At 38.4% G+C, this 22,197-nt stretch overlaps 1 protein-coding gene across 6 annotated transcripts in view; it reads left to right on the forward strand.

Moving 5' to 3' along the window:
* The window catches only part of FANCD2 (FA complementation group D2), a 72,106-nt gene that overhangs the window by 12,866 nt on the left and 37,043 nt on the right, over positions 1-22,197 (forward strand). For 4 of the 6 annotated variants that reach the window (XR_012129005.1, XM_073231017.1, XM_073231018.1 and 1 more), the window contains exons 8-18: positions 1,269-1,347; positions 2,213-2,352; positions 3,521-3,608; positions 4,139-4,243; positions 4,783-4,883; positions 5,256-5,364; positions 5,602-5,637; positions 15,882-16,025; positions 17,552-17,686; positions 18,694-18,825; positions 20,348-20,458. Coding sequence is in view for 5 of the 6 variants with exons in the window: in XM_073231017.1 (XP_073087118.1) it covers positions 1,269-1,347; positions 2,213-2,352; positions 3,521-3,608; positions 4,139-4,243; positions 4,783-4,883; positions 5,256-5,364; positions 5,602-5,637; positions 15,882-16,025; positions 17,552-17,686; positions 18,694-18,825; positions 20,348-20,458 (1,180 nt within the window). In the remaining variant the exon portion in view is untranslated. The remainder of the gene's footprint in view (positions 1-1,268; positions 1,348-2,212; positions 2,353-3,520; positions 3,609-4,138; positions 4,244-4,782; positions 4,884-5,255; positions 5,365-5,601; positions 5,638-15,881; positions 16,026-17,551; positions 17,687-18,693; positions 18,826-20,347; positions 20,459-22,197) is intronic. The other 2 variants (XM_073231019.1, XM_017677937.3) reach the window with 1 other exon arrangement.

Genomic DNA, 22,197 nt, shown 5'->3' on the forward strand with positions numbered 1-22,197 from the left:
GACAGTTCACGAAGAAATAATATAAGAGCATCAAACATTTTTTAATGCTCAATTTCATTAATCAAAGACATATTAAAAACAATACATTTTTTCCATTCTCAGGATTTCCCTTGTTGAGTGTAATAAACAGACATGCTCATACATATAAATAGGTTCAGTCACTCTGAAGGGCAGTAGGTTATGTGTATCAAAACCTTAGATTTTGCAAACATGTCTTTTAATTATCCTAAGGTAATAACTGAATGATGGTAATAATGAATAAGGTTACTATTTAACAAAAACCTGTAAACGTCTGAGATGTTCAACTATAGGGGATTGGTTAAATAAATGAGGCATATCCCTACAGTGGAATATTATATGGATGTTAAAAATTATAAAGGACTGTTTCATACTGCAAATTAATTGGGGGAAAAAAAGGTTTCAAATCGGCATTTACAGTTCAGCCCAGCATTTAAAAAGAAAGTCGCATACCTGTAGATGCATATGCATATTAATAGCAGATATATATAGATGATGGGGTTATAGGTCACTTTTATTTCTTCCTTTTTAATAGGTATTTTTTCAGGGTCTTGTATATAATAATAGTAAACTTGATTTATCTTTAAAAATTCATGTTTTGCTTGAATTTTTCAAAGATGCTTTAGGTCCTGGCTAAGTCTATTTCGGTAGTTAAATTTGACTAGTAAACAGAGACCAAGATACTGTTAAGAAAAGGAACTGGAGTTGGTCTGAAACTTGAGATATAGGAGGCTGGAGGGAAGGTGAAGACTGTCATTTTGAGCCAACATTTCTTCATCCAGAAATGGTTTTCAGTGCTTTCACTAATGTATTCTAATTTAACCTTCTTTGTTTCCAAAGCAGTGTATGGCTGCCTTTTTCAGTACTTACTGAATTGGTATAATTCATTTTTTTACCTTTAAAAAATACTCATTGTACTCAATTTGTTAAAGTTTATTACCTTTATTTTTTAATTGTTTACATTATTATTAAGAGATACTCCAAACCTTTCTTGCCCTCTCTCTAAACCCTCCCTTGATATAGCCTCTGTTTACAGTTTGGTGTGTCTTCTTCCCGACATCTTTCTCAGCAAGTACAAGTATATGTCATGCTTTTCTTGTATCACCTGTGTGGCTACAGCAATGTGCAATGCATAATATGTGTTCAGTAAATGTTAATTGAATGGCTGAAGTGTTTTGTACAGTATTAATGCTTGCATATGTATAGTCAGAAAGGCTGAAGTTCCTTGTCTTCTCCCTGTAATGTATCAGAGTGAACACTGATGGAACCAGCATGCCTCGACTCATCGTCAGTCAGCTCAAGTGGCTTGACAGAGTTGTGGATGGCAAGGTGGGCTTTAGGAATTTTTCTATCTCTTGGATTTAGAAAGTGTTTTTCATACTTAATCAAACTTGGAGTTCACAGAGTTTTTTTTTTCCCTTTCTAAACAGAAAATGCACACTTTCCTATCTATCCATTCCTTTTTTTCAGCTTCCATATTTTGAGAATCATGGGTATTTTAACTTTTTAAGTTTCCTCACAAAAAATTTTTCTAATTATGACTAGATACCATTTATTAAATAAATATTTGGAAAGAAATTAGTTTTTCAGAGTATAGAGGTTACTGTGTTTTACTTCTCAAAAGTGACAAGATCCCAAGCCATCGTACTTAACAGCAAATGCCTTAATTTGACTACATATTGCAGGAAGTTTCTGTAAGTTTTTGCAACTATATGATTTGTCATTAAACACCTTGGTAAAATTGAATGGTTTAAGCCTAGTTTGAAGGCCTATTTCTTTTCAGAGTTCTTTAAATCATTATACAAATTTTTATTGGATACTCTAAGGGAAAATCTTTATTTGAAAAAACATAATGTTCGGAGTCTCATCTGGGCTGAAATTTGGGTCTGCCACTTAAAAATTGTATAGACTTGAGCAACACATATCCCCACATTTTAAAATGGGAGTTGTCATACAAGTTTCATAGAGTTGTGAAGATTAAAGTATGTTTCAGACTTATTAGATAATACACCATTCACTGTACTTTTTTTCTATATACCATCCATTGTGAAAATTTCTGGGTTATTTACCTCTGAATTTAGGTTTGAGTTTGAATGTGTATGTTATCATATAATGCACGAAATAATTCCATCTCTGTATTTTACACTAGGAAGTCTTTCCCTTTTCTGGGTAATGTGCTATATAATTCTTATAGTGTCCTCCACTGCAGGATCTCACCACCAAGATCATGCAGCTGATCAGTATTGCTCCACTGTACCTTCAGCATGACTTTGTTACAAGCCTACCTGAGATTATAGGGGATTCCCAGCATGCTGATGTGGGGAAAGAACTCAGGTGGGTGAGCACCCTATTGCCATCCTAAGCTGATGGCATTTTACATTTTGGTAAGTATGGAAAGAGTAGTAGTAATGTGTTCCTTTTTATATATGAGTAAGATAGGAGATTTGATTTGTTTTTTCGAATAATGAGTATGTATGTGAGAAGACCCATCTTTCTTTTAAATGGTACACCTGTTGTGAATATGAAATCTGGCTTATATATATATATATATGGCATATAAACATATACATATAACATAAATACCATATAAAAATATACATACTTTTGGTCTGTGAATACTTAAACTGATCCCTTTGTTTTGCTAGCATTTCCTCCTCCCAAGGGTTCCTCAGTCATGACTTACAGTCTAAATCATTTTTGGAGGCTATTGAGCTTCTACATTCTTTGGTCCCTAAATGATTCATTCTCATGCATATCACTGCATCAGACCCATTGCTGAGACCCCTTGTTTACTGACATTTACATGAAAATAGTAATTGGGGCAGAAGTTAAGAAGGGGAGAACAACATTCTTGCATGAAAGTGTTTCTGTTTTAGTGAGACTTCTTATCCTAGAAGTAGTTTAAATTTTTTTAGTTTGTAATACTTCCTTTTCTGTAGTTTTCTGCAAAGCTACCTCCAAAAATGTGCAGTAGTTTTTTTGCCTTTGTGCTTTTGGGCAGGATTATGCTCCCTCTGGAGCTAGCATTATAGCATCCACTTTGCCTGCTTAATTCTAGCTTATCCTTTTGAATAGCCTTCTCGTAGAATCCTTCACTGTCCTCTACTCTGTGCTCCTATAGCACCCTGCACATGCATCTGTCATAGTTAATACACTTTATTGTAATTGTAGGTTTTCTTTTTCCTTTTCTCAGAAAGGGTATGTACCAAACTCCATTTTGATTACCTCTGGGTAGTGGGGATGCTGAGGGAGGGCTTCCTGTTTCTACTGTTTGTTGTTTGAATTTTTTTATGATGTACCCTATTATAAAATTAAAATACCCTATTATAATAAACATATATTTTTAATCAAAACAAATTTTAATGAAACATACTTTATAAACATATTTAAAGAGAACTAAGTGTATCCTTTCTTCCCATACTCTAATGAGTGGTTTTCCCAGGTCATTATCTGCCCAGCTCTGTTAAAAGTTGTACAACTTCTCTTTTTCCACCGTTTCCAGTGACCTTCTAACTGAGAATACATTACTTACTGTCCCGATCCTGGATGCCCTTTCCAGCCTCCAGCTTGACCCAAAGTTCCTCTCTAAGGTAGGAAAGACTGCTTTTCCAGAAACAGAGCCAGCTTTCTCACGTCATCTAAGGCAATGTCAGTCATTGCGTTAGAGCAATTGTATGTGATGAAAATTCACTTTGAAACAATATTGAATGACATTTGATCTCTTTTTTACTTTTGGATGAATTTCATACATTATAGCATGATAGATTTGCTGCTGTTTGTAAGCAGTATGTTTTAGGCAGAGTCTTCCTTATTGCCTGAGTACTTACAGATTCTCCCCCATAGGAATAACAATTTTTTATGCCTTCCCCTAACCAGTGGAATGTCAGGCTCCAAAATGTAAAATAATGCCACTTTTACATTTATCACCGATTTTTGAAAGAAAACTTTCAAGCTGAAAACTTGAAATTTGGAAAAATAAAATAAAATGAGATGTTTTTCTTCCTAAATTACAAGAAAACTGAGTGAGAGGAGTGATTTTTCTAATTTTACCTAACAAGTGAGTATTACATTGAGGTATTAACATGAAAATATTTAAAGCTTTTGTGTTTCTTATGTTTAGGTCCGCCAGTTGGTGATGGATAAGCTGTCATCTGTCACTTTGGGTGATTTACCTGTGATGATCAAGTTCATTCTTCATTCCATTACAGCCACGGATGCACTTGAGGTACCCTATTATTTCCCAACAAACACCAATAGGGTGCTAGACCCTTGAGAGTACAGTGAGTGACAGTGCTGCCCTTGTGAAATGAAACTCAGCAATCAAAAAAAGACGAACCCAAATGAGATATACAAAGATAAATTATTTAAATTAATAGGTTCCAATTGCTCTTCTCTGTCCCCAAACTAATTGATAGTGCTGTTTAATCCAGATAGTATATAGGAGAGAGAATGGAGCAACTAGCAAGGTTTATTGCTCTGTGTAAGCTGCTACAGGTTATATTTGCTCTTTCCGTGTAATACATGAAGAAATTCTGGAATTTTTAAGGGCATGACATACTATATTTATAACTGTCTTTTTCAGAATTCCTTGTCTAACATTTTAACAGTTCATCCTCAGTCTTTTAGAAGACTGTTATGGTTCGCCTGTTGAGAGAGTAGGCTTTGCCTATCCACCAGTAATGAGCAGTATATTTTCTAATATATTTGCCTGTCCACCAGTAATGAGCAGTGTATTTTTTCATAGCTAGTATTTATTTTCCACAGGTGATTTCTGCACTTCGGAGAAAGTTGGATGTGCAGCATTTTATTTTGCCATCACAGTTTAACCATTTCCAAAGCAAGTTGAAATGTAAAGGACAAACAAGGTATAAGCTCATTGGCAGTTGCCACCTTTTTCCTTACATGGGCAAGGAGAGTTTCCTGATCCTGAAGCCAGGACAGTAGATCTTAATTCTTGCCCCTACAAATAATGGTATTAGTATTACACTCATGTAATACTATATAGTTTTGAAATCATATCTAATGTGCGTGTGTGCGTGTGTGTGTGCACATGTGTGTGTATTCTTTTGGCTATTCAGTTCAGTCCAAGAAAGACTGCAATACAAGTTTATTAGACAGTTTACACATGAAGTTGTGACTTGTTCCAAGGCACATGGCTAGTAAACAGGAACCTGGATCTTACAGGTTCCCCTCCGGGAAGTGGAACAATAATTTTTTCCCCCCTCTGCTACTCGTAGTTCTTCAGGAAATCAGGAAAATGGTGGCCAAGACTGTGTTACTCTCATCTTTGGTGTAATAAAGTCAGCTGTTAGATATGAGAAAATCATTGCGGAAGCTTGGCTTAAGGTGAGTGAGATCTTTGGGACTTAGAACATTTAAGGAGAAAAAGGTGGCAGTCAGTGGCAGTCGCATAAGTAAAGGTAGGTTGAAATAAAAGTCTTAGAAGTTGATCAAGTAGAAATGGTAGATCGTGGTTTGCCAGATGGGCAGATTAATTCACAAATAAGAGAACAGGCATGCTGAATGAGGCAAAAAGTGCCTCACTTACATGTTGTAATGTTTTTATGACTCTTGTTTTTTCAGGCAATTGAAAACACTTCCTTGGTGTCTGAACACAAGGTAATGTTCATGTACTGTGAATTTTAAGTATTGTAGACTTAAAGTTAGAGATATTGGCTAGTTTCCTTTCTTCTCTCACTTCCTCTAGTCATCCTTTTTGTGCCTTCTGTAGCTGCTCTAATAAACATTAGCTGTCTAGGGAAGACAATCTGAGGGTGTGACTTGCCAGATGGCCTCCTCTTTTCATTTTTTCTGGCAATAAAATAAGCCTCAGAAAGCTGTAAGGGAACATACGAACATTCCAAACAAGCACAGCAAATTGCAATAAAAAAAAACCCCCAAGTCCCCACCAGTGAGGTGGTGAAGACTGGAGTCACCTGGGTCTTGGGTCAGGTCCCTGTATCTGATTGCTCTTCCTCCCACCAAGTGGAAGTGTGAAGATAATGTCATTCCATGTTTTACTTCAGGCCTAGTTAGACCTGACTAGAATAAATCATATAATCCATCCACTGTCAAGATGATGGTAAGCAATTATGGGAAAGTGGACAAGAAAATGGTGTCTATGAGGCTCCATCACATAGGATGCCCGGATAGGCATGACCCAGTGTTCTGTTGTCCTGCTTGCTGTACTGCGCATGGCAGTAAACATGTTTGCTGGCCCGTGCTGGCTTTGTTCCGCAGCACTATGCCCCGAAAACTTTTTGCTGCTGCTTCTACGCCCTGAATAAAGGCATGTTCACTGTTACCACTGTGCCTTGTCTTTTTTTGGCCTTCCTGAATTACAATCCAACCTTCCAAATGCAGATCACCTGCATTACAGCAGACCTATCTTAATTCTGGAAGTTTTTTCTTCTGTCAAGAAGTTGTGTGATATTTTTATCTACTGGTTAGTTCCCTTTAAGGATTTTTCATTAGTTGGAATCTTTTGTTTTGTGGGGTTTTTGTTAGTTGGATTATCCAAAGTTGGGTGATTTCTTTTAAAAGCTTTTATGATACTGAATAAAACAATAAAAAACTGAATGATCATTTGTGTGTGGGGAGGCAAAATGGCCTACCACAGCTTTTCTTTTTGCCTAACCAGTGGCTAACTGCATATTTATTTTTTTTTATTAAGGTTTCATTGATATACACTCTTATGAAGGGGTCACAAGAAAAACAATGTGGTTATTACATTCACCCTTATTATCGAGTCCCCCCCATACTCCATCGCTGTCACTGTCCATCAGTGTAGTAAGATGCCAAAGATTCCCTATTTGTCTTATCTGTGTTACACTGTCTTCCTTGTGACCCCACACACACCATGTGCACCAATCATAATACCCCACAATCCCCTTCTTCCTCCTTCCCCACCTGCCCTCCTCCACCCCTCCCCTTTGGTAACCCCTAGTCCCTTGGAGTCTGTGAGTCGCCTGCTATTTTATTCCTTCACTTTTGCTTTGTTGTTATAGTCCACAAGTGAGGGAAATCATTTGGTATTTGTCTTTCTCTGCCTGGCTTATTTCACTGAGCATAATGCCCTCTAGCTCGATCCATGTTATTGCAAATGGTAGGATTTGTTTCTTACGGCTGAGTAGTATTCCATTTTGTATATCCACCACATATTCTTTATCCATTCATCTACTGATGGACACTTAGGGTGCTTCCATATCTTGGCTATTGTAAATAGTGCTACAATACACATAGGGGTGCATATGTCTTTTTGAATCTGAGAAGTTGTTCTCTTTGGGTAAGTTCCAAGGAGTGGGATTCCCGGGCCAAATGGTATTTCTATTTTTAGTTTTTGAGGCACCTCCATACTGCTTTCCACAGTGGTTGAACTAGTTTACATTCCCACCAGCAGTGTAGGAGGGTTCCCCTTTCTCCACATTCTCACCAGTATTTATTGTTCCTAGTCTTTTCAATGTTGGCCATGCTAACTGGTGTGAGGTGATACTCATTGTGGTTTTAATTTGCATTTCCCTAGTAATTAGTGATGTGGAACATCTTTTCATGTGCCTGTTGGCCTTCTGAATTTCTTCTTTGGAGAAGTATCTCTTCATATCCTCTGCCCATTTTTTAATCAGGTTATTTGCTTTTTGGGTGTTGAGGCATGTGAGTTCTTTATATATTTTGGACGTTAACCCCTTGTCGGATATGCCATTTACAAATATATTCTCCCATACTATAGGATGTCTTTTTGTTCTGTTGATGGTGTCCTTTTCTGTACAGAAGCTTTTTACCTTGATATAGTCCCATGTGTTCATTTTTTATTTTGTTTCCCTTGCCTGAGGAGGATACATTCAGAAAAAAGTTGCTCATGTTTATAATCAAGAGATTTTTGCCTATGTTTTCTTGTCAGAATTTTATAGTTTCATGACTTACATTCAGGTCTTTGATCCATTTTGAGTTTACTTTTGTGTATGGGGTTAGACAGTGATCCAGTTTCACTCTCTTGGATGTAGCTTTCCAGTTTTGCCAACACCAGTTGTTGAAGAGGCTGTCATTTCCCTATTGTATATCCATGGCTCCTTTATCGTATATTAATTGACCATATATGCTTGGGTTAATATCAGGAATCTTATTCTGTTCCACTGGTTTGTGGGTCTGTTCTTGTGCTTCTACCAAATTGTCTTGATTACTGTGGCTTTGTAGTAGAGCTTGAAGTTGGGAAGTGAGATCCCTCCTGCTTTATTCTTCCTTTTCAGGATTGCTTTGACTATTTGGGATCTTTTGTGGTTCATATGAATTTTAGAAATATTTTTTCCAGTTTGTTGAAGAATCCTGTTGGTATTTTGATAGGGAGTGCATTGAATCTGTAGATTGCTGTAGGCAGGATGGCCATTTTGACGATATTAATTCTTCCTACCCAAGAGCATGGTATGAGTTTCCATTTGTTAGTGTCCTCTTTAATTTCTCTTAAGAGTGTCTTGTAGTTTTCAGGGTATAGGTCTTTCACTTCCTTGCTCAGGTCCATTCCTAGGTATTTTATTCTTTTTGATGTAATTGTGAGTGGAATTCTTTTCCTGATTTCTCTTTCTGCTAGTTCATTGTTAGTATATAGGAAAGCAACAGATTTCTGTGTATTAATTTTGTATCCAGCAACTTGGTTGAATTCAGGTATTAGTTCTAATAGTGTTGGAATGGAGTCTTTAGGGTTTTTTATGTAAAATATCATGCCATCTGCAAACAGTGACAGTTTAACTTCTTCCTTACCAATCTGAATGCCTTTTATTTCTTTGTGTTGTCTGATTGCTGTGGCGACGGCCTCCAGGACTATGTTGAATAAAAGTGGAGAGTGTGGGCATCCTTGTCTTGTTCCCGATCTTTAAGGAAAGGCTTTCAGCTTCTCTCTGTTAAGTATGATGTTGGCTGTGGGTTTGTCATATACGGCCTTTATTATGTTGAGATATTTGCCCTCTATAACCATCTTGTTGAGAGTTTTTATCACGAGTGGATGTTGAATTTTGTCGAATGCTTTTTCAGTGTCTATGGAAATGATCATGTCATTTTTGTTGTTCTTTTTTGTTGATTTGGTGGACAATGTTGACGGATTTTCAAATGTTGTACCATCCTTACAATCCCTCAGATTAATCCAGGTTCATCATGGTGTATGATCCTCTTGACATGTTTTTGAATTCAGTTTGCTAATATTTTGTTGATAATAATAAATTATTAATAATAATTTTTGCATCTATGTTCATCACGGATATCGGTCTGTAATTTTCTTTTTTGGTGGGGTCTTTGCCTGGTTTTGGTATTAGAGTGATGCTGGCTTCATAGAATGAGTTTGGAAGTATTCCCCCCTCTTCTACTTTTTTGAAAACTTTAAGGAGAATGGGTATAATGTCTTCTCTAAATGTCTGATAAAATTCAGTGGTGAATCCATCTGGCCCAGAGATTTTGTTCTTGCATAGTTTTTTGATTACCGATTCAATTTCGTTGCTGGTAATTGGTCTGTTTAGATTTTCTGTTTCTTCTTTGGTCAGTCTTGGAAGGTTGTATTTTTCTAGGAATTTGTCCATTTCTTCTAGGTTTTCCATCTTGTTAGCATATAGATTTTCATAGTATTCTCTAAAAATTCTTTGTATTTCTGTGGGGACTGTTGTGATTTTTCCTTTCTCATTTCTGATTCTGTTTATGTGTGTAGATTCTCTTTTTCTCTTAATAAGTCTGACTAGGGGTTTATCTATTTTGTTTATTTTCTCAACGAACCAGCTCTTGGTTTCATAGATTTTTTTTCTATTGTTTTATTCTTCTCAATTTTATTTATTTCTTCTCTGATCTTTGTTATGTTCCTCCTTCTGCTGATTTTGGGCCTCATTTGTTCTTCTTTTTCCAGTTTCAATAATTGTGACTTTAGACTATTCATTTGCTATTGTTCTTCTTTAAATATGCCTGGATTGCTATATATTTTCCTCTTAGAACTGCCTTCACTGCATCCCACAGAAGTTGGGGCTTTGTGCTGTTGTTGTCATTTGTCTCCAAATAATGCTTGATCTCTATTTTAATTTGGTCATTGATCCATTGATTATTCAGGAGCATGTTGTTAAGCTTCCTTCTGTTTGTGAGCCTTTTTGCTTTCTTTGTACAATTTATTTCTAATTTTATACCTTTGTGATCTGAGAAGTTGGTTGCTAGGATTTCAGTCTTTTTGAATTTACTGAGGTTCTTATTGTCGCCTCGTATGTGGTCTGTTCTGGAAAATGTTCCATGTGCTCTTGAGAAGAATGTATATCCTGCTGCTTTTGGGTGTTGTGTTCTGTAGATGTCTGTTAGGTCCATCTGTTATAGTGTGTTGTTCAGTGCCTCTGTGTCCTGACTTATTTTCTGTCTGGTGGATCTGTCTTTTGGAGTGAGTAGTGTGTTGAAGTCTCCTAAAATGAATGCATTGCATTTTATTTCCTCCTTTAATTCTGTTAGTATTTGTTTCACATATGTCAGTGCTCCTGGGTTGGGTGCATAGATATTTATAATGGTTATATCCTCTTGTTGGACTGCCCCCTTTATCATTATGTAATGTCCTTTTTTATCTCCTGTGACTTTCTTTGTTATGAAGTCTATTTTGTGTGATACAAGTACTGCAACACCTACTTTATTCTCCCTATTATTTGCATGAAATATCTTTTTCCATCCTGTCACTTTTAGTTTATGTATGTTTTGGGTTTGAGGTGAGTCTCTTGTAAGCAGCATATAGATAGGTCTTGTTTTTTTATCCATTCAGTGACTCTATGTCTTTTGGTTGGTGCATTCAGACCATTTACATTTAGGGTGATTATCGATAGATATGTACTTATTGCCATTACAGGCTTTGGATTCATGGTTACCAGAGGTGCAAGGGTAGCTTCTTTACTATGTAACTGTCTAACTTAACTCTCTTATTAAGCTAGTATAAACACTGTCTGATGATTCTTTATTTCTCTCCCTTACTCTTCCTCCTCCATTCTTTATAAGTTAGGTGTTTTATTCTGTACTCTTTTGTGTTTCCTTTGACTGTTGTTGTGGAAAGCTGATTTTGTTTTTTGCCTTTAGTTGGTATTTGGTTGGTCTGCTTTCTTTGCTGTGATTTTATTTTCTCTGGTGACATCTATTTAGCCTTAGGAGTGCTTCCATCTTGAGCAGTCCCTTTAAAATACCCTGTAGAGGTGTTTTGTAGGAGGTAAAAAGATAACTTTTGCCTGTCTGGAAATTGTTTAATCCCTCCAAGTTTAAATATTGATCATGCTGGATACAGTATTCTTGGTTTCAGGCCCTTCTTCATTGCATTAAATAAATCATTCCATTCTCTTCTGGCTTGTAAGGTTTCTGTTGAGAAGTCTGATGATAGCCTGATGGATTTTTCTTTGTAGGTAATCTTTTTTTCTCTCTTGCTGCCTTTAATACTCTGTCCTTGTCTTTAATCTTTGCCATTTTTATTATTATATGTGTTGGTGTTGTCCTCCTTGGGTCCCTTGTGTTGGGAGATCTGTGGGCTTCCATTGTCTGAGAGACTATTTCCTTCCCCAGTTTGGGCAAGTTTTCACCAATTATTTCTTCAAAGACACTTTTGATCCCTTTTTCTCTCTCTTCTTCTTCTGGTACCCCTATAATGTGAATATTGTTCCATTTGGATTGGTCACACAGTTCTCTTAATATTCTTTCATTCCTATAGCTCCTTTTATTTCTCTCTGCCTCAGCTTCTCTGTATTCTTGTTCTCTGGTTTCTATTAATAGTCTCTTGCACCTTGTCCAGTCTGCTTTTAAGACGTTCTATCGATTGTTTCATTTTTGTTGTCTCCCTCTGGACTTCATTCCTTAGCTCTTGCATGTTTCCCTACAGCTCCATCAGCATGGTTATGACTTTTATTTTGAATTCTTTTTCGGGAAGATTGGTTGTATCTATGTCACCAGGCCATCTCTGGGATTGTCTGAGTGAATTTTAACTCGACCAGATTCTTCTGCCTTTCATGGTGATAGAAGTGGTCTCAGGCAGCTGGTACGTTTGTCAGCTGGGAGTACAGACTCCCTTTCTGCTTGTTGGTTGCCTTGCCCTTCTCCGCTCTCTGTGCTGTCTACCCGCACACTGGGAGTAGCCTCTGAGATAATCTCCTGAGCTGCCGTGTGCGGGGCGGCCCTCGGGCTAGCCTAGAGCACTGCAGGAATCACAGCCGCACTGGGTGTGTTCTACTGTGAGGATGGTGCCACTTTGTGCCTTCTGGACCTTTCTCTGGCTTCCGCTTCCTGGGCCGGTTACCTGCACACCAGAAGGCATTCTCTGGGATAATCTCCTGAGCTGCCATGGACGGGGCCACCCTCAGGCCAGCCTAGCTCACTGAACGGGTTAACCACATATGCCGGATGTGTTCTCCTGCCAGAACGGGGCCACTTCGTCCCTTCCGGACCTTGCTCCAGCTTCCACTTCTGTCCTGGTTAGCTGCATGCTAGGAGGAGACTGTGTGTGGTTGCTGTGGGTGGGGCCACTCTCCGGCTGCTCTGCAGCTGTTGTAGGTCTCCTGGTCTGCTTACAGCACTGGCCCGGGGGAACGAATTGTATGTTGCTTATCACCATGAGGGGCTTCCGGGCTGCTTTGCCCCCTAGGGATTAGGGAGCCCGAAGTTCCTCAAGATTCCCAGGCTGCTGGGCTCAGTGTGGTTGGATGATTTTGTTCAGCTGTTGAGCCCTTGTCCCTTTGAGAGTTTTAAAAAGCTCCTGCTTTTATTTTGTCTCAGGGGAGCCAGCTGTGGAGACTTGCTCACGGTCTCCGTCTCGGACCCTACCGTTCCATTTTTCTAATATCCAGTACATCATGCAGTGTGTGTCTGTCCTCCCAGTGCAGATTACTAAGGCTGGTTATTTAGCAGTCCTGTGCTTCCACTCCCTCCCCACTCTGACTCTTCCTCCCACCAGTGAGCTGGGGTGGGTGGAGTTCTCGGGTCCCGCTGGGTCACAGCTTTGTATCTTGCACCCTTTGTGAGATGCTGAGTTCTCGCATATGTAGATGTAACCTGGCTGTTGTACCGTATCTTCTGGTCTCTCTGTTAGGCGTAGTTGTCTTTGTATTTTCAAAAATATATATGTGTTTGGGAGGAGATTTCTGCCACCTTACTCATGCCGCCATCTTGAGCCCCTCCTCTCCTTGGGTACATAGATATTTATAATCGTCATATCCTCTTGTTGGATTGACCCAGTTTATCATTATGGAATGTGCTTCTTTGTTTCTTGTTACTTTCTTTGTTTTGAAGTCTATTTTGTCTGATCCAATTACTGCAACTCCTTCTTTCTCCCTGTTAGTTGCATGAAATATCTTTTCCATCCCTTCACTTTCAGTCTGTATGTTTTGGGTTTGAAGTGAGTCTCTTGGAGGCAGCATATAGATGGGTCTTGTTTTTTTTATCCATTCAGTGACTGTGTCTTTTGATTGGTGCATTCAGACTATTTACATTTAGGGTGATTATCAATAGGTATGTACTTACTGCCATTGCAGGCTTTAGATTCGTGGTTACCAAAGGTTCATGGTTAAGTTCCTTACTATCTAAGAGTCTAACTTACCTCACTTAGTATGCTGTTACAAACACAATCTAAAGGTTTTCTTTTTCTCCTCCTTTTTCTTCCTCCTCCATTCTTTATGTATTAGGTATCATATTCTGTATTCTTTGTCTATCCCTTGATTGAATTTGGGGATAGTTAATTTAATTTTGCATTTGCTTAGTAATTAGATGTTCTACTTTCTTTACTGTGGTTTTATTTCCTCTGGTGACAGCTATTAAACCTTAGGAATACTTCCATCTATACCAGTCCCTCCAAAATAGACTGTAGAGATGGTTTGTGGGAGGTAAATTCTCTCAGCTTTTGCTTATCTGGAAATTGTTTAATCTCTTCTTCAAATTTAAATGATAATCTTGATGGATAAAAGTAATCTTGGTTCTAGGCCTTTCTGCTTCGTTGCATTAAATACATCATGCCACTCCCTTCTGGCCTATAAGGTTTCTGCTGAGAAACCTTAACAGCATCTGATGTTAGCCTGATGGGCTTTCCTTTGTATGTAATCTTATTTCTCTCTCTGGCTGCTTTTAATACTTTGTCCTTATCCTTGATCTTTGCCATTTTCATTATTGTATGTCTTGGTGTTGCCTTCCTTGGTCCCTTGTGTTGTGAGATCTGTGCACCTCTATGGCCTGAGAGACTATCTCCTTCCCCATATGGGGGTAGTTTTCTGTAATTGCCTCCTCAAATAACACTTTCTATCCCTTTTTCTCTTCTTCTTCTGGTACCCCTATAATGCGAATATTGTTCCTTTTGGATAGGTCACACAATTCTCTCAATATTCTTTAATTCCTACAAATCCTTTTTTTCTCTCTGTGCCTCAGTTTCTTTGTATTTCTCTTCTCCAATTTCTATTTCATTTATTGTCTCTTTCACTGTATCAAGTCTACTTTTGAATCCCTACATTGTATTCTGTAATGATTGGCTCTCTGTACTGAATTCATTCCTGAGTTCCTGAATATTTGTCTGTACCTCAATGAGCATGTTCGATTTTTTTTTTTTGGTATCATGAATCTGTAATTACATGAGGAACATTATGTTTACTAGACTCCCTCCCTCACCAAGTCCCCCTTACATACCCCATTAGTCACTCTCCATCAGCATAGTAAGATGCTGTAAAATCACTACTTGTCTTCTCTGTGTTGCACAGCCCTCCCCGTGCCTCCCCCCAACATTATACATGCTAATCGTAAGGCCCCTGCATGTTTGATTTTTATTTTGAAATCTTTTTCAGGAAGATTGATGAGTTCGGTTTCACTTGAACCTTTTTCTGATCTTTGTGGGATTTTGGTTTGAACCAGGTTCCTTTGATGTTTCATATTTGTATGTGGTGCTCTCTAGTGCCCAGAAGCTCTACTCTCTGGATCTCTTCGGCCCCTGGAGTTATGTCAGCCATCTCAAAAGAGCAGGGGAGCATGGGAGTGGTGCTGGTGCCTGGGGGGGGGGGGAAATAGCTGTTTCCTGCTTCCCGGCTGCTGTGCCTGTCTCCACTGCCAGAACCAGTGGGTTTAACACACAGGTGTAAGCCTCTATGCTTTGCGGTTATATCTGCCATAGGCAGTGCTTCCCTCTGGCTGGCCTGACGCTAGGGCAGGGACTGCTGGTTTGTAAGCCAGGTGTGGGCTGGCTGGGAGGAAGGTGCAGCAGGCTGTGTATCACAGTGTGGGGCCTTGGATCTGCATAGCCAGCCAGAGAGCTGGAGCATCTGAAGATTATGAAAGTTCCCAGGTTCCTGGGCAAAGTGAGCCTGGACAGTTTTGTCTACCTGTCCTTTCTCCTGAGCAGTAAGCTCCATTCAGTCGTTGCCCCTTTAGCAGCCGTCTTGGTCTTAGGAAGTGTCTCTGAGTGCCCGCCTTTCTTTCGTCTCTGAGCAGCTGGGTATTGATTCCTGTTTCACAAGCAGGTTGGATCTCAGTCTCTCCAGGTATTTCGCCTGTCTCAGCTTTCCAACCCCACTAATCACCAGAGTACCATGTAATGTAGGTTTGTGCTCCCAGAGCAGATCTCCAGGGCTAGGTGTTCAGCAGTCCCAGGCCTCTACTCCATCCCTACTTCATTTCTCTTCCTCCCGCTGGTGAGTTGGGGTCGTGGAACAACCTGGGTCCCACCAGATCACGGCTTTCGTATGTTACCCTGTCTATGAGGTCTGTTCTTTTTTCCAGGTGTGTGCAGTCTGGCGCAGTCTTCTTTCCTGTTGCTCTTTCAGGATTAGTTGTATTTATTATATTTTCATATTATATGTAGTTTTGGGAGGCGGCCTCTCTCTTACCTCTCACATCACCATCTTTAATCTTTCCAAGAATAGATTTTTGACATGGTGATGCTCCTTATCATCTATAGCACCAACACTCAGATGAAGAGGTATGCTGAGAGAGTGCTAAGAAATAAGGTTCGATCACGCTGCTTTGAAGATAATCTGCTACAGAGCACATTCTTAATTCATCATTTGGTAAGTGTCAGAGAATCAGACACATTAGTCTGAAAGTTGTGGAGCTGTGATTTTAATGTTTCCTGCCCAGGACCCTGCAGAATCTCAATTGCACCAACATTTCTAGGTGTTGATCTTTGACAGGGAGCTCAGTATATTTCAACACATAGTACGATTATTACTTCTCTTGATGGAGACCTTATCATGTTAATAAAACCAACCTAAGAGTGATTCTCATCTTTTTAGTAAAAAGGTCACAAAATTGGTTTATATTGAACTTAACTATAGTTAAACCCCAAATTCTTTTTTTATAGGAGATGTTTTAATTCAAGTCTTCCAAGTACATACTTATGTAACTTGATTTTTAACCTAAAATAGAAGGTTTGCAGCTCCCATATAAAATTTCACTGTTAGTTTCAACCCATTGTTCAAGCCCACTGAGACTTTCAAATTTTAATTTTGCATTAGTAATTTCAGTTCTCTTGCTCTGTGTGATCTGCTATTGTTTCACTCTGTCCTCTTGACTATTCTCTGTATAGGAAGTGGTTGGTGCCCTAGGTGCCCTGTATAGGAACTGGTTGACAGATTTGCCTTCTGTATCACATTCTAAGTAGTTTTTGAAAAACATTGCAGGAATGCTAGTAGAGACATAATTTTGCATCTATTAAACCATCACTATTTAGCCATTCAGCATTGTGACCCTTGGGTCATCATTCCTATTGAAATATAAACCATTTGAATTGGAATTATGTAAGCTAGGAATCTTGTTTTCGAGGTGAATATTTAGGATATTTGCAGTGTATACTGTCTTAGAAAACCCAGTTGTTTGAGGCTTGGCTTTGAAATCAATGAGAATATGTAGCTGGATTTAATATTTGTGTTATTTTATCTTACAGTTCTTTCTGTGTTTACTTCTGACATTGATATATGTTTTGGTCTATAATTTTCCAAAGGACAGAAGCCATGTGTAATTCTTTATTGCATTTTCCCCAGTAAAGTGTTATATCCAGTTCAGTGCCTAAGTTAAGATTTTTTATTGTGCTGAAATCAGTAAAGAAACTGGGCTTAATAACTGGTTATTTAATGTCCATTTACTGCCTTTTTGGTAGGGCGTGATTAGTTTTCTTCATCTTCTTTAAAACACATCGGTTTAATTAGCATTGAATCTTACAGACTGATTTCAAATCATAAACAAGGCAGAGAAGGCCCAATATGTCGCCAGGGAGGCAGTGTGATTGAGGAAATTGGCATTTAGAAGACCTGGAATCTAATCTCAATTGGGCAGACAGTAACAGTGCTATTAGGCTTATAATTTAACCTCTTTGAGTTTCAAGGTCAGTTCTTATCCATATGTTGAATCCCATTGATTCTGAGAGAAAACTCATAATTTTAACAGATTATTCTGAGTAAAACAAAGATTAAGGTTCCTTAAGTTAAAGTGAGAGTTGGTGAGAACTCTGACATTTCTGAAGGGTTAGCAACTCTTGCTGCTGTAATAACAAAGCTTCTCCCACAGCTTCTTTTTTCTTTCCTCTTCCCCCCTCAAGGTTCTTAAGGATGTTTGTCCCAACATTCTGTTGTTGGCTCAGAGTTTTTTGCACTCCCTAGACCAGAGTATAATTTTGTTTGGCAGTCTCCTGTACAAGTACTCATTTAACGTTTTTGACACTTACTGCAAGCAGGTATGTTGAAATACTTATTTTGGAAAAGAGAGAACAGGGAATAGGAACGACATGCAATTCCAAGTGACTTGCATGTGATCTGATGTTTATTTCTTATTGGTTGGAAGGCATTGGAGGAGGAAAAACTAAACTGGGAGTTGGAGAAAAACTCAGTTCTATTTCTAGTCTCAGTAAAGTGAAGAGACTGAACTGGAGGATCTGACTCTTGAGTTTTGAGCTCAAATTCTGAGTTAAAAATGAAGGTACAGATGTAGTCTACATATAAACCTTGGCTTAAAGGGCTGAGGCTATCAGGCAGTTTGCACAGTATAGGAATGGCAGTTTTAAAATTTAAATGCAAATAGTGAACTGCCAGTTGATCCTGGAGTTGCTGTTAAGAAAAATGTATTGTAATTAACAAATAAACGAGAAATGCCTGAGGGCCTAATCCTGTTTCCGTGAACAGGAGGCACAAATTTTAACAGCAGATATCCAGAGGAGGGAGGATGTACTTGCGGAATGTAACTATGAGGACAAAGAAACAAAGTGTCATGTTTGTGGTGGTTCTGTATGCTATACCTATTATTAACAGTTAAAATATATGTGAATGGAACTTTCAAAACTGAAGACAAAATTTAAAAAATTTAAAGCAGAGCAGTAGATTAATCTGGCATGAACTAGCTATTGCCATTAAGAGAACTATATGACTAAGTATGAAGCAGTATAAAGGAAAAGGAAAATGGTATCTAAAACATTTTTTGAAACCATCTTTATGTCTTAGAGACAGTTTCATGACCCATATTTGCTCAGAAGATAGAAGCCAAGACTGGATGGTAATGTAGTTAGATTGTAATAACCCTAAGCCTCCTGAATCCAAAATTAATTAAAACTAGATAATAGAATTAGATGCTGAGATCCTTTGGGTTGGGATTTTAACCAAGTTGAGATTGGAATGGCCTCAGGCCTGAACCCCTTTAAGGTGGCCATACTATTGTTTCACTCTGTCCTCTTGACTATTCTCTGTATAGGAAGTGGTTGGTGCCCTAGTGTGCCATGTTTGCGGCGGCAGTGAAGTTGAAGTTGATACTGCATTGGATATCCTCCTAGAGTTGGTGGTTCTAAACCTATCTGCTATGAGGCTGAATGCTGTATTTGTGAAGGTATTCCCTCTACCGATATACATGGAATCATTTTTCTTTCTTGCATATCTCTGAGAGATAATCTGGTATCTGATAGCCACAGTTCATTTTGTACTCTAGATACTAAGCGCTATAATTAGCAGGAGGGGGTTGGAAGGAGGTGAGGTAATTGGCAAATAATAAAAAAAAAATTCATTTATCTAGGTATTCATTCATTCAGCAAATACTTCTTTAAAACTGTCTGCCAGGCTGTATTCTGGGTGCAGTGGACATAAAAGTCAGTTCTTGCCTTTGATGACAGAAAGTAAGACACGTTAGCAAATTATTTTAAATACAACAATATAAATTCTCTAACAGAGGTAGAGTGCTATAGATATACCAGATGAGGAATAATTAATCTGGCTGAGAAACCAAAGACATCTTCAAGAGGAGATAGTATTTGAATGGTTCTTAAAGGATGGAAATGATTTGAGAGAAAGTAAGGAAAGTGCATGTAGGCAGAGGACAGAACAGAAGCATATTGTCACCCAAGTTCATGGTATGCTTGAGGGATGACAGGGAGACTAGCATGGTTGGCAAGCAAGATGCACGGAGAGGGGTGGTGGGAAATAAGGCTGGGAAGACATAGGACAGGGCCAGATTATGAAGAGTCTTGAATACCATGTAAGTCCGGGGAAAGGAAATCCCAGGGCAAAATACCTCTAAAAACTGAAATCAGTCAAAGAGAGAAATAAAGTTTAAAATCCATTTATTTCTTACAAACTGCAGTCTGGAGTCTTCTCTCTCCTGTTACAGCAGCAGCAAAACCAGCCCTCTCCCTCACCTCTCAGGTATAGATAAGCCCTCCATTGCCCAGGTAATTGCCAGTGGGTAATTACCCACTGATAATGGAGATGAACTTCTCTCCACCCCTGAGGAATGATGCAAATGCACTAAAGCCATACTTCTTTCCACCCTTGAGCACTTGTTGATATGTGTATGTACTAAAGCCAGGCGAGATATTCTGGAAATATTACAATTTTACCCACACATGTGCAAGAGTTTCAACTTTTATTTTGTAGACAGTAGGGAGCTTTCACAGATTTTTAACTGGATGTTGACATAATCAAGTTTGGGCTTTGAAAGTTAACTGCAGGCCATGTTAGGGGTGAGCAAGCTGAGGGTTTGCCAAAGGCCAGTAAGTAGTGTGTGACTTACTTCTTTGATCCTTACACATATGCAGAGAATGAATAACTAATTTGTGGAGTAGAAGTTGGGAAGAGGTGATGTGATAAAGAATAAAGTCAGAGACATAATGTTTGGCAAAATATTGTTTTCTCAAAGAAAAGGGTGGAGTAAATAGAGTAGGGAGAAATAGGTATTTTAGATGACTGAGCTCAGTATCCACCCTTTGGGCTCTGAGCACAGCTATAGAGAACTTGCTTTTGTAGAACAGATGCATGGCTATCTATGTGTATGCCTCTTAAAAGGATTTTGATTTTTTACCTAAAGGAAAAAAATGTAAGTTGCTAATCCCCTGGTTGACATTTTATTTTTCTCACAGGGCATTTTGGATTATCTGGATAATATGTCCCCTCAGCAAATACGCAAACTCTTCTACATTCTCAGCACACTGGCATTTAGCAAACAACATGAAGGCAGCAATCACATCCAGGTAACGGAGTGTGTTGGGAACGAATCTTTTACACTTACTTCTTCCGTTGAGATTTGCTGAACGAAATCACTCCAGTCTGTGTAGTTGTAGAAATAGCAGTAAACCTAGCATTCATTCATTCTTTTCTTACCACAAACATTAAGTGCCTGCTGTGTGCCACACATTGAGATGATAGGTATATCAGATCAGATTGCTTAGTCTTTTAGGGTGCAAATGGGTCGGTAATCGGCTAACTATGAAACTTGGTAAGAAAAGCCATTCAGGTTCTTTATTGAGTGCTGTGGGGACACAGAATTCCTTTGTTTCCTAAGGAATATCTGCATGTAATGAGAACTTCATCCAGGCTTGCTTTCATTTGTGGATACCATTCCCTGAAAAAGCCAGGCATAGTGTCTAAAATAAAAGAAGAGATTAGGCTGGAATCAGAATTCATATCTCTTTTGTATCTTTAGTGCCACCCTGTGGCAGTAGTCCATACTAGGCTGTAGCTTTGAACAACCAGTGCCGTATTTATTTGTTTATTTTAGTTTATTTTAGTTTTGGTGGTTTATTTATTATTTATTTTTGGAAGATAGATTCTTTTTTTAAAGGTATCATTGATATACAATCTTCTGAATGTTTTACATGAGCAACATTGTGTTTTCAACATTCACCCATATTATCAAGTTCCCCCCCCCACTGCAGTCACTATCTATCAGTGTAGTAAGATTGTATAGTCACTACTTGTCTTCTCCCTGCTGTACTGCCTTCCCCATGACCTACCTATATTGTGAGTGCGAATGATAATGCTCTTTAATCCCCTTCTCCTTTTCTCTCCACCGACCCTCCCTGACTCCTTCCCTTTGGTAACCACTGGTCCTTGCTTGGAGTCTGAGTCTGCTGAACCAGCACCCTTTTTAAATTAAAAAAAAAATTAACTAGGTAATATACACACCTGGTAGAAAATGCAAAAGGTATGGGAATGTAGTGAAAATAAGTCTCCCTCCCTTTCAGTCCTCTAGGCATCTAGTTTCTAACAGCAATCACTGTGACTAGTTTATAGCTTTCTGAGATGTTCTGAGCATTCACAAATTTGTATTTACCTATACTCCACATCTTACCCCTTGTTCTGCATCTTGCTTTTTTTCATTTAACAGTGAATTTTGGAGATTGCTTCATGTCAGTAATATAGAGCTATGTCATTTTTTAATTGTGGTAAAATATATAACATAAATTTTACTGTTTTAATCATTTTTTAAATGTACAATTCAATGGCATTAAGTACATTCACAATGTTGTGCAACCATCACCACTGTCTATATGCTGAACTTTTTTATCTTCCCAAAAAGAAACTATATCCATTAAGTAATAATTCTCCATTTCACTTCCCTCAGCCCCTGGTAACCTTTAATCCACTTTCTATGTCTGAATTTGCTTATTCTATATGCCTCATTTATATTGTACAATATTTGTCCTTTGTCTGGGTTATTTCTCTTAGCATAATGTGTTTAAGGTTCATGCATCTTGAAGGATGTATCTAGCTTCAGTCCTTTTTATTGCTGAAGAATATTCTATCATTTATGTACATACCACATTTAGCTTATCCATTCTTCCATTGATAGACACTGGTAATGATTTTTTTACCTTTTGGCTGTTGTAAATAATGTTGCTTTGAACATTGGTATAAAATTGTCTGAGCCCTTATTTTTAATCCTTTTAGGTGTATATACATAGGAGTGGAATTGCTGGGTTATATGTTA

Source organism: Manis javanica, chromosome 3, assembly GCF_040802235.1.
Source record: "Manis javanica isolate MJ-LG chromosome 3, MJ_LKY, whole genome shotgun sequence".
Classification (NCBI taxonomy): Eukaryota; Metazoa; Chordata; class Mammalia; order Pholidota; family Manidae; genus Manis; species Manis javanica.